Raw genomic sequence first — 10,511 nt, 5'->3', positions numbered from 1 at the left:
GCACCCCTGAAGCAGCTTTGCTAGCCCAGTGTAAGAGGGGGAAGAGTGAGAACCAACTATACAAATATGTCCTGAAGATTTCTTAGATGCTTGTCCCAGCTGCATGTCCTGTCAGCGTTTTGAGCCATCCAGTGTTTCTTGTAGGTCACTGAAGAGAAAGCTGAGCTCACTAACTCCGAGAAGGCTGAGCAAATGGAACTGTTCCTATAAATATTAAAGCACCAATTTTATCTACCGATGCTCTCTAAGCTAAATCTCACAGGAAGGGACTTGAAGCTATGCACCCATTTTTCTGAGACATACTCAGGGAGCGCCCCACTGAACGCAGGGCTCGGCAGCTATCCGAACCCGCTCCTCACTGAGCACTCCAGCTGCTGCGCAGTCAGCCCTGCCCTTGGCACGGGAAGACGCACCTCGAGGAGGGGTTCCTGGCAGCCGTCTCCCCATCTCCCGGGGGCAGGAACTGCCCCTGGAGCTCTGCAGACTCTGCGCTGGCTGCCCTGCGCCAGCCCACAGCCCTCACTCCTCCACCACCAGTAACAGGGAAGGTCAGCTCTCTGCAGGTCCTTCATCCCAAAGCTGTGAGGAACGCACCGCTGCAGACGGCTTCTACCTACCTGCAGTGTCCACTAAGCCACGGGAGAAGCTATAAACGGATGCCACAGAAAACTACAGAACAAATTACAAGCAGAAAAATAGAAAGACAAAAGATGGATGAGATGGGCATAGTACTACAGCATGGAGTGGATTTGAACTTCAAGTGAACCTGAGCCGAATGACCAGGCTGCCATGGTATGTTCATTTGTCGATGTCGGCATCATCAATCTAGCCTTTGTGAAGCTTGGCAGTGAGGTCTGGCTTTGCTTTCCTGCAGGATAAATAAGAACTAAAAATGGTGCTGCAACCTCCAAGTAAACGAGCACTTCCAGGGGGCCACCAAACCTCCAGAGCTGGTGCAAATGGCGTAGCTTTAATTCTTTTGCCCAAATATGACACATCTGCAACCAAATCGGCCTCTGCTTTCCAATCGCACAGCCTTGCTCTTCAGAGGCAGTTTTAGAAAATGGTTTACCTGATTGGAAGAAGTTGGAGCAAAGACTTGGAATCAGTCTGTCCTGAATGTTACGGTATTTTGTGCTCATTATCCCAGCAATACGGTATGGTGCCTTAAAACCAGAAATGAATCTTTGGACAAGAAGTATTTTACATATGTACAAATGAAAAATACAAGCTGACAGTACAAAACCTACTGTTAGTCACCATTCTGTCCAACTAGAAAATGCAAGATCAATCAAAAGCAGTGCAAAGCAGGTCAGGGCATACGTATGACCCAGACTGAGAGCGACAATACTGTTATTTGTTACTATGGCAATTGCATTTCAATAGGGTTAGGTAATCAGTATTTTACAATATAAAAAGTTGTACGGTTTAACACTTACTTAAAAATTGCCATTTTGCTGCCATGATGTAGCTTTGTTCTACAGCAGAGACTTTAAAAAGCAGCACGGAGTCAGATGGGCACTTCTAAATAACTTATTACAGCAACAGACTTCTCCAAGACATGCATTTGACTCGGGAGCGAGCTAAGGTCAGCGATCACAAGGAGGCTGAGGTCAGGGTTTAATGCATCCCACTCTCATCCTGCACTACGTCAGAGTTCAGTGCTTCCCGTGAGGGCACGAGGGAACAGGCACATCTCTTTTGTTTTAGCAGCTAGCGGGGCAAATATTAGAAAACTGTCCAAAGTGACGGGCAAGTGACAGCATCCACGTTGTCAGCAGGGCCCCAGCTCCGCAGCCAGCTCGGCCAGGGGTCAGTGGGGCGCTGCCAGGGTCTGCCTGGGCCGCTGCCAGCATCCAGCCCGGAAAGAAACGCAGGATGTTTGTCACTCTATGTCCTCATGGACACAAGGTGTCTGTGCAAAGCGGAGGTGCTTCACCTCGGGAACTGCAGTGCAGCTTGTGCTCTCTGTGCCCCTCCGCCTTGCCAGTGCCTGGGGCGAGAGCCCAAGGCTGGTCTGAGCAAGTGACCCCGGCTCTGCCAGCCTACAGCAAAAACAAGTGATCACAGTCTGGGGTTGATCCCGGCCGCGGTGGAGCTGCTGTGTGCCCGGACCTCAGCGGAGGCAGGCAGGGCATCCGCCGTGGCTCAGTGCTGCCCGCTGGACCGAGCGCCGCAGGGGCCTCCTGCCGCGAGGTGTCGAGAGCCCATCAGCTCCACGTCAGCTCGGGCAGGATGCCCAGGGACTTGCGGATTAACCAGCCGTATCTTTTAATCTTCCTTATTTTTAGGGCTCGCTGCTGAGCATTTCTTGATGGTCTGTGAGCTCACAGCTTGCTGTTCGCAGCAGTTTGTTACAGCTCTGGTTTTTGTGACTGTCCTGCAGCAGGGGTTATGAAGTGGGGATGACCGAGGGGCTGCCATCAGGCTCCCAGTCACGTACTCACGTGGAGAGGCGTCCGCAGCAGTGAGGGAAGGTGGGGGCAGCTGCCGAAGGGTTGTGCAGTCCCAACACATGGAGCGGTGTGTGCAGGAGGAGGTGGTGCAGCGCAGGGCGGGCGGCGATGGCCGGACGAGCGGAGGTCTGCCGGGACGGCCCCGGCGCCGCGTCCTGCATCCCACTCAGTAGTATGCACGCACACGCCCGCTCCAGCGCCGGCGGCCCCTCTCAGGACTGCGGGACCGGCGGGCACCTGGTGGGGCTGGGCGGCAGGCGGGCCGCTGCGCTCTGCTCCGTCCGGAAGCTGTAGTCGTACTGTGGGGCAAAGCAAGACAGAAGGAACCGTGGGGCATCGCCCGACAGCAGCCCGGGCCAGGGCGCGCGGCCACGCAGCCACGCTCCCTGGCCCGTGCCCGGGACAGGACAATACAACAAGCAGAAGAATGAGGTAAGAATAGGGCCTGGCAGCACCCTGAGCTGTGATCTTGTCCCCCTGCCCCAGGCAGCGCCACGCTGGGTGAGCCTGCTGGCAGCACCTGACCCCACGTCGGTAACCGTCCCGGGTAGGATTCGCCCCCCTCCCCTAGAACCCAGCGTTAACACAAACATGACCACACTCATCCTGTGCATAAAGCAGGTAGTCAGAAAGATTCCCCTTTGCAGGCCTCATTTACACAAGCTGGTACCATCGTAATTAACATTTTTGGTTTGGCAAGGTGGGTGAAAATTCCTCTGTACGTGTCCCTGCACCCCGCAGATGTCCCTGCAGCTGAGGGACGTCCGTGCCGCCGGCTGGACGCAGCCGTGTGGGTCTGGGCGCCGCAGCGCGCGTGGAGTGCGCCGTAGCAGTGCCATCTCGTGGCACGCCGTGGGCGGCACCCCGACAGGCCCAGGCCACCCTGGACACTGCTGTGGCCCCTTGTCATGCCATAGCAGCCCCAGGAGAGGCCGGGGCCGCAGTGGCTCTCCCATGGCAGGTGGTGCGGCCGAAGTGGAGCAATGCGCTGAGGCTGCTGGGGCAGGAGCGGCACAGATGGCCCCAACACACCCACTGCAACGGCTCCGGATATGGACCGTCCTCCCTCACATCTCCCAGTGTCCCATTTGTGGCCACTGGGATGTCACCAGAACGCTCCCCTGTTCCCTTGTGCCAGGCCCGTTTGTCACCACTCCTCGCCAGCCGGCCTGCGGCACGGGACATGCTGCCAGCGAGGTGGCCCCGGGCACTCAGCGACTTTGCTGGCGCCTGACCCTGGCCACATGCGCGGGGACGCAGCCACGGTGGCGGAGAGGCTGGCTGTGCCAGGGCTGCCACGGGCTCGTCCACGGTGCCAAGACCCCTCGGAGCTGCGCGAGGGCTGCACGCTTCTTGCGGAGAGCCAAGCCGGACCTGCTCCTCCATCAGACGCGGGCTTGGCCTTCCCCGCTCCAGTGCCCAAACCTCCTCCCGCCGTCCCGGCCCGGCGTGGCCAGCAGCCATGCGAGCGAGGCCGCCGCCGACTCCCGCAGCTGTCAGGGCCGAGGCGCCAAGCCGCGGGGGGACCGGCTCCTCCCGAGAACGCGGGGCCGGCGGCCGCCGAGCCGATCCCGGCCCCTCGGTCCCCGGGCTGAGAGGGGGGCACCGAGGCGGCGGGGCCGGGGCCTGCAGGGAGGCGCGGGGCCGGCAGAGGGCGCGCGGGGACCGCGGCGCGTCCCCCCCCGCGGGTGTCCCCCCCCTCCTCCGCCTCCGCTCCCACGGGCAGGGCCGCGGCGGGCACCGGGCAGCGGGCAGCGGGCAGCGGGCAGGGCTCGCAGCGCTGCCCCTTCCTCCCAAGGACGCTCCAACACCCGGCGCGGCGCCCACTTGGCACCTCGGGCAGCCTGTGCAAGGGGATGGGTCAAGGAGTCCTCTTGCTCAAGACTGCCTTCTAATTGGCAAACACGTCTTCATTAATTTCACCTCCGTGTCATGATGTCACAGCTAGCAGCACCAGCCCCGAGCTGAATAAGCAATAAGCCTCATTTTTCAACACACAAACACATAAAGATGTCAGCTCAAACTGTTTACTAATTAACACTTAAAAAGACACAAATTAGATATGCGTGGCTAAGAGCAATTATAATCAAGACGAATTCCTCTAGTCATTTGGGAACTGAAAAAAATGCCTAATTGCTGGAACCAATGTTTTAAAAACTGAAATCATGCCAGTTAGCAAATATGTTCATTTAAAGAACATTTCATGTGACTACACTCTGGAGAATTGACTACAAACATGAGAACAAGGAAAAATATTTCTGTATAAAATTAAAATTTTAAGCTCTTTTAGATTTACAACTTCTTCATTAAATATCTTTGCAAAGAGCAGCCCATGAAAACTTGTAGCAATTAAGTGGTTAAATGAACTGCCTTCCTTGTCAGTTTAAATGGAATGATTAATATTAGATGCTCACTTTACTAATTAGACTCTCTCCAGACTTTTCGCTCAACACCAAGCTAAAACGAAGATGGGGTGCACTCTACCAGTGCCCCGCGAGCGCCATAGGCCCACGGTAGCCCAATGGCTGACCGCGCTGCTGACAGCCACATGGCACAGCAGCACCCGCTGCTGCTGCCGCCGCCGGAGCCATGAACGGTCCCGGCACCTTCGCCGCCACCTGCACCGCTTGCCCGCTCGGTGACGTTCCCCTACCCAGGACAGGCAGGAGCAGCGAGGACAAACCCCCTGCAGCCCCGCAGGGAGAGCCAGCAGCGGCGCTGCCAGGGCTCTGCTCCTCTGCGCTCGACGTCCACCGAAACAGCCGCGGGCGAACGGCACCCTCAGCTTAAACCTGCCTTCACCCGCTGGGCTTCACCACCTCTTCATACACCACTTCTTCATACGCTCCTTAGGGCACAGCCGTGCAGTCCTGCTGCAATGAGATGCTGACTTCAGGTGCAGTCTGAGTGTGCAGGACAGGATTTGCGCCTATTTTCATCATTTTTTCTGAAAGGGTGGAGTCTTTTCATTCAGCTCGCCTCGCAGCTTGGAGGATGGGTGCATACATCTGCAAATGTGGCGACAGAGAACAATAACTCTTGGAATTCTTTGGGAATATTTTTTGCAAGGCATCTAGCTCCAGGGAAAATGTTCTCGCTGCTTTGGAAATCCAGAAGATTTGCTGTAATGGTGCTATTGCTTGCAAGGGAAATAAAGCCATGCAGAAATTCACAATATTTATATGCGTAGCTATCTATGTGCAGACAAGATGCTTCATCAAGGAATATGGGCTGCATAATTATACTTTTCATTACTCTGAAATGCACACAGCCCGTAACGGAACAGGAGGGCGTGGGGAGAGCCGGCAGGTATCAACGTCTCCTCCCAAGGCCACACAAACGACTCCGGTGCCAGTGTCCCTGCACGCCGCAGGCCTGCAAGGGGCACGGGGCAGGGCTGCACGGCCCACCCCACCGGGCAGCGCCCCGAGCTGCCCAGACTTCTCCCGCACCAGGCAACACGCAGAGGGCTGCAGAAGCAAATCCAACACCACTTCACTTCCCCTCCAGCAAAAGGGACCCGCTGCCCCGCGGCCAGCTCCTGGCGAGAGTGGGGGGAAGGAGGCAGGCACGTGTAGGGGCCCCCAGCCCCGAGCACCCCCGGCTCCCAGTGCGCGGGGCCCTCGTGACAGATGCAGGCAGTCCTGAACAGAAGCATGGCACGCGTGCCACGCGGCAGGACCACAGGGCCCGAGGCAGCGGGTGCTTCTGCCAGCGATTGCCCCCGTTGGGCAGCATCTTCAGAGCTGCCATCACTGCTCCCCTGGCCCGCTGGGTGCCTCGAAAGTGCTGGCAACAGACCACCTTCTTTTTGTACTCAGACAAAACTTCCAGGCAGAAGAAGAGGATGGATTTAGGAAACTGGACTCACAACTGGAATCAAAAAGTGGAGAACCCATGAGGAGTCTGGAAGTTTTGCTATGCCGTCTTCTTACTCTCTGGCTTTAACCCAGCTGGTCGGCACACGAGAAGATGTTTGTGACTGACGGTGCCTGAAGAAGCACGTGCTGCTGAGACCATTTTCCTCCTGGTCTGAGACTTCAGCTGAGAGGCAGCCCTTGCAGAGCAGGCGGCTCCTCGGCACCATGCAGCCCAAGTCATGCATGTGCCAAAATGCTCCCTCAGGAACACGAGACCACCCTCGGTTCGATGGCCGTCTCCTCCCCGAGCCCGTGGAATACTCACACGCACTGAAAGTGCAGCCCATTTTTCCTGGTAACAAGGTACCAGCACTATCAGACTGAAAAATGATGAAGTAGTTTACCTGACATTGTTTAGTCAAGTTCATTTGCTTCCTTGAGATGCAAAAGGCAACCTAACACAAACAGCAACCTGCTTGTAACATGTTCTGTTAATAAATGATAAAGGTTAAATAAGAAAGACATCTGGAATTAAACAGAGGGCAGCAGACTTTGCCATTAGATTCAACACCTAAAGCGTCTTCACCCAGCACAGATCACAGAGGACATCCCTCATTCTGAGCTTACTGTTTGACTCTGTGTTGACTTTATCCACCAGCAGTGACTTGGGAAAGACAAAAGAGGCCTTTTCCATAAGGGAAAGGATCTTACAACGTGAACACAGCTCTCATGATGCTTTTGCTTAGTGCCTGGCTGGCTACCTACCTCCTTTTCGATTTCTGCAAGGGTTTTGATTGTGATGCCCAAGAGATCAACCGGCTGCATCTGGCAAGAAAAAAAAAGGAAAAAAAAAAAAAGAAATAGAAATGTCAAATTTAGGGTTTTTTTGTTTTGGTTTTGTTTTGTTTGAAGTCAGCAAATACTATATCACCAGAGATTTAGAGGCACCATCTGTAAACACATGCATAATCCTGTTTCTCAGTCCACCACAAGAGTGAAGAAGCAGAAGGCGGGTTAGGGATAACAGCTCTAACGCCTTTCTCCCTGAGCGGGGACAGCTGACGCTCATCTCAGTGTCGCTTTGCACAGGTAGATCTTCAGCCACCTCCTTGCCGCAGGACGGCTGTTACTGGAACGCACTTTGTAACACCCTATGGATTTCGTATGGCCGCAGCACGTAGGTGTGAGCAGCACCGGCTGTGGGAAGCCCCGACCAAACTGACCATATGGTGGCAATGGTGTCTAAAGGATCCGAGGGGAGGATTAGCACGACCTAATCTCTCTGCATTTGTCCTCGCAGCAGGGACTCCAGCTTTCTGGGAATAACGGCCCATAAACAACCCTTTCAGAAAGCAATGGTTGTGAAAAACCGCGTCCGGCTGCACACGCAGGTTGTGTCAGCAGGAAGAAGAAAGCACAAAGCGGGAGCACGACGTGAAAAATCAGATACAGCTGATGGCTTGGTGTTTGCCTTAACAGCTTCTTGCAAATTGATTTTTAAAGAGATATTGTTTTAGGATCGGATGGATTAGGGAACTGGTAATGGGATGCTGAGCCTTTGAGCTCTGGATCACCAACTTAAACTAGCATTGGCCCAGCGATGCTCAAAAGTCATTCTGAATCGGTACCGGGGTTTCCGTTTCGGCTGAGCAAACCTGCCCTGCCCAGGCTGCTGGCGGCACCCTCCGCGGCACTGCAGAGCTCGGCATCGAGCAGGCAGGACACGGTGCCCTCTCGAGCTCGCCCCGCTGCCAGGCAGGAGCCGTGCCGCCAGCAGCGCAGGCATGCCGAGCAGGACTCCACTTGAGGAGTGAACTTGCTTAGAAATGTGCCGCATGTGAAAATAACCCAGCCTGTTTTGCCGCTGCACTTGCGACACTTTGGCTCAGATCATCTCCCACGCCAGAGGGCAACCCCGCTCCTGCTCCCTGGAACCCAGCCGAGGTCCAGCTGCAGCATCATTAGGACACAGCCGCCCCTGCAGACTTTCCAGGCTGGAACTGGTAAACATGAGGGTGCAGCCTGCCCACCAAACTGGATTTCGGCCAGCGCAGCCATGGCAATCCTACTACCCCCAGGCAGATACAGCCACTCGTGCTCCACCTGCAAAACCACCAGCATCCACCAAGACTGAGTAGCTCTGGAAGATCCTCACCCACACGCCGCTGCCTGGCTCTGCCCGTGCAGGGCGTGGAGCCGCAGGAGCCTTGCGGCAGCTGCCAGCACTGGGTCCACCATGCCATTATCATTGCCTTGAACTTCTGGGGTGCAAAAGGAAAATTGTAAAGCTGACTGCACTAGGCCATCTCCACAGCAGGTTAAATCTAGGAGAGCTGTACATTTGCAGCTTTCTTTACAATCTACGCTAAGAAATTAGAAATGCTTCCAGCACCAGAGAGTCCCACTGCCATTCCTATTTCTGATGGTGACAAACCTTCAACTCCCAAGACAATTCAGTTTTAGACGTGATGGGCAAAAGCCACTCCCACCCTATGGGAAAGTATCGTGAAGTGCAACCTTGGGTCATCTCAAGCACTGGGTATATATTAGGCCCCACAAAAGAAAAGCTCCCAGAGGCAGGTAATTTGTGTTGATGCTTTGTGATTGCTCTCCACGAAAAGATGAATTGCAGACACTGGGAGAACAACGAAGGCAACTCACCCCTTCAGGAGCGCAGGCAAACTTCTCCGAAATCATAAAAGGCACTCCATCCATTGCTGAAAGGGACAAAATGAGACGACATGTCACATTTCCAGCTGACTTCTGACATGCAACTTCACACATTCCCAGTGACAGATCAAGTATTCAGAGCATTGACACATGATTGATAGCTTGTAGAAGTTATTGCCAGCCTTTTCCTCCCTCTAACCTGCCAGTGGTTTCTCTCTGTTCGAGACACAGCTGGGTTAGTCCCTACCAAATCAGGAATTCAATGAACCCTCCCTGCTCTATCCATATACAATTTCATGGTCTCAATTTTGAGTCTTCCAATTTGGTTCAGCTGCCAAAACAGGACAGCATTTGAAACTGAAAACAAATACAAACAGTTGAAGAGGACAGGCATCTATTTACCACTACCTCACAGAACCATCTGAGTGAACTCGGTGGTGTCTGAGCAAGAGGATAAGGAACATACCTGGTTCAGGTGACTTGTACCTCCCCACAGCAGTAAGTACTACTGCCTGGGCAGAATGAAAACAAACGCCCGGGGCCAAGCACCCTCCCTGGCCTGGCTGCTGCCAGTGCAAACTCAACAGCGAGCAACGGAGCTCAAACACTTGCAAACCGCATCTGGAGGACAGAAACCAGTGGAGTATGAGGACAGACACAAGGACATGACGGCACACGGCACAGCCTCGTGTCACTGGGCCAAGCTCTATCTGTAGCACAACCTTAATGATACTAAGAGGATTGTTTCCCTTTATATTGTCTTGTATATTCTTAGACAGTGCAATGATGTTCAGTGTTTCTGTCTTGCTATCACCACCTCGGAAACTTCACAGAAAGCCTCTCACAAGACGCGTCAGTACAAGGGAGACACTTATTTTTAAAACATGTAACTCAGCAATTTCCACACAAGACTGAAAAGGGCACATTTCTAAGGCAGAGTGCAGCCCCAAATACACCTGCTTTATTTCAGTTACACCTTTAACATTTTAAGTCTTTAAATTTCAGCTCTGAAAGAAATAAAAACTTCAAACTAGAGCAAATTTAAGCCCTGAAATGCCCTCAAGTAATCCTCAAATAGGGTTTTCTTTCACAAAGCATCTGCACCCACGAACCTGGCGTTTCTCTCCTTGCTGTTTGTAACTTCCATCAGCACCAGTGAGTTACCACGTTAGTGATTTAACAAGGGTTATTTAAGAATACTTAGCATTTTACATTTGTTTTGTATATTTTTGACTTAACCCCCCCTTCAACGGGAGTAATTTCATTATCAAAGGTGCTATGTGGCAGCCACAGCGCTACATGAAACAAAAGGAAACAGATGAAAAGCAGCATCACCAAATCCAGGAAGTTTTGAACCTGAAAGACCATCTGCATTTGTTATCCCGACAGAAACCTGCTTTGATCAGTCACACGCTGGCTTTTGTAAAGTAATTTAAAGAATAAGCCGCGATGAGCGTGCATGTTCCCCCGGCAGCCCCCGCCGGACTGCCTCCATCCGTCCTTCGGTCCTTGTGCACTCCAGCCC

The 10,511-nt window shown here is 53.7% G+C and overlaps 1 protein-coding gene across 1 annotated transcript in view; it reads right to left on the bottom strand.

Annotated features, from left to right (window-relative positions):
- Window positions 1-2,609: 2,609 nt before the first annotated feature.
- The window catches only part of MVB12B (multivesicular body subunit 12B), a 65,483-nt gene continuing 57,581 nt past the window's right edge, over window positions 2,610-10,511 (bottom strand). Inside the window, exons 8-10 of the mRNA XM_050907657.1 lie at window positions 8,978-9,033; window positions 7,082-7,141; window positions 2,610-2,755 (exon numbers count right to left, since the gene is read on the bottom strand). Coding sequence (XP_050763614.1) covers window positions 2,669-2,755; window positions 7,082-7,141; window positions 8,978-9,033 — 203 coding nt within the window. The 3' untranslated portion in view covers window positions 2,610-2,668. The remainder of the gene's footprint in view (window positions 2,756-7,081; window positions 7,142-8,977; window positions 9,034-10,511) is intronic.

Source organism: Gymnogyps californianus, chromosome 18, assembly GCF_018139145.2.
Source record: "Gymnogyps californianus isolate 813 chromosome 18, ASM1813914v2, whole genome shotgun sequence".
Taxonomy (NCBI): domain Eukaryota; kingdom Metazoa; phylum Chordata; class Aves; order Accipitriformes; family Cathartidae; genus Gymnogyps; species Gymnogyps californianus.
This window is presented reverse-complemented; position numbering and strand designations above follow the sequence as displayed.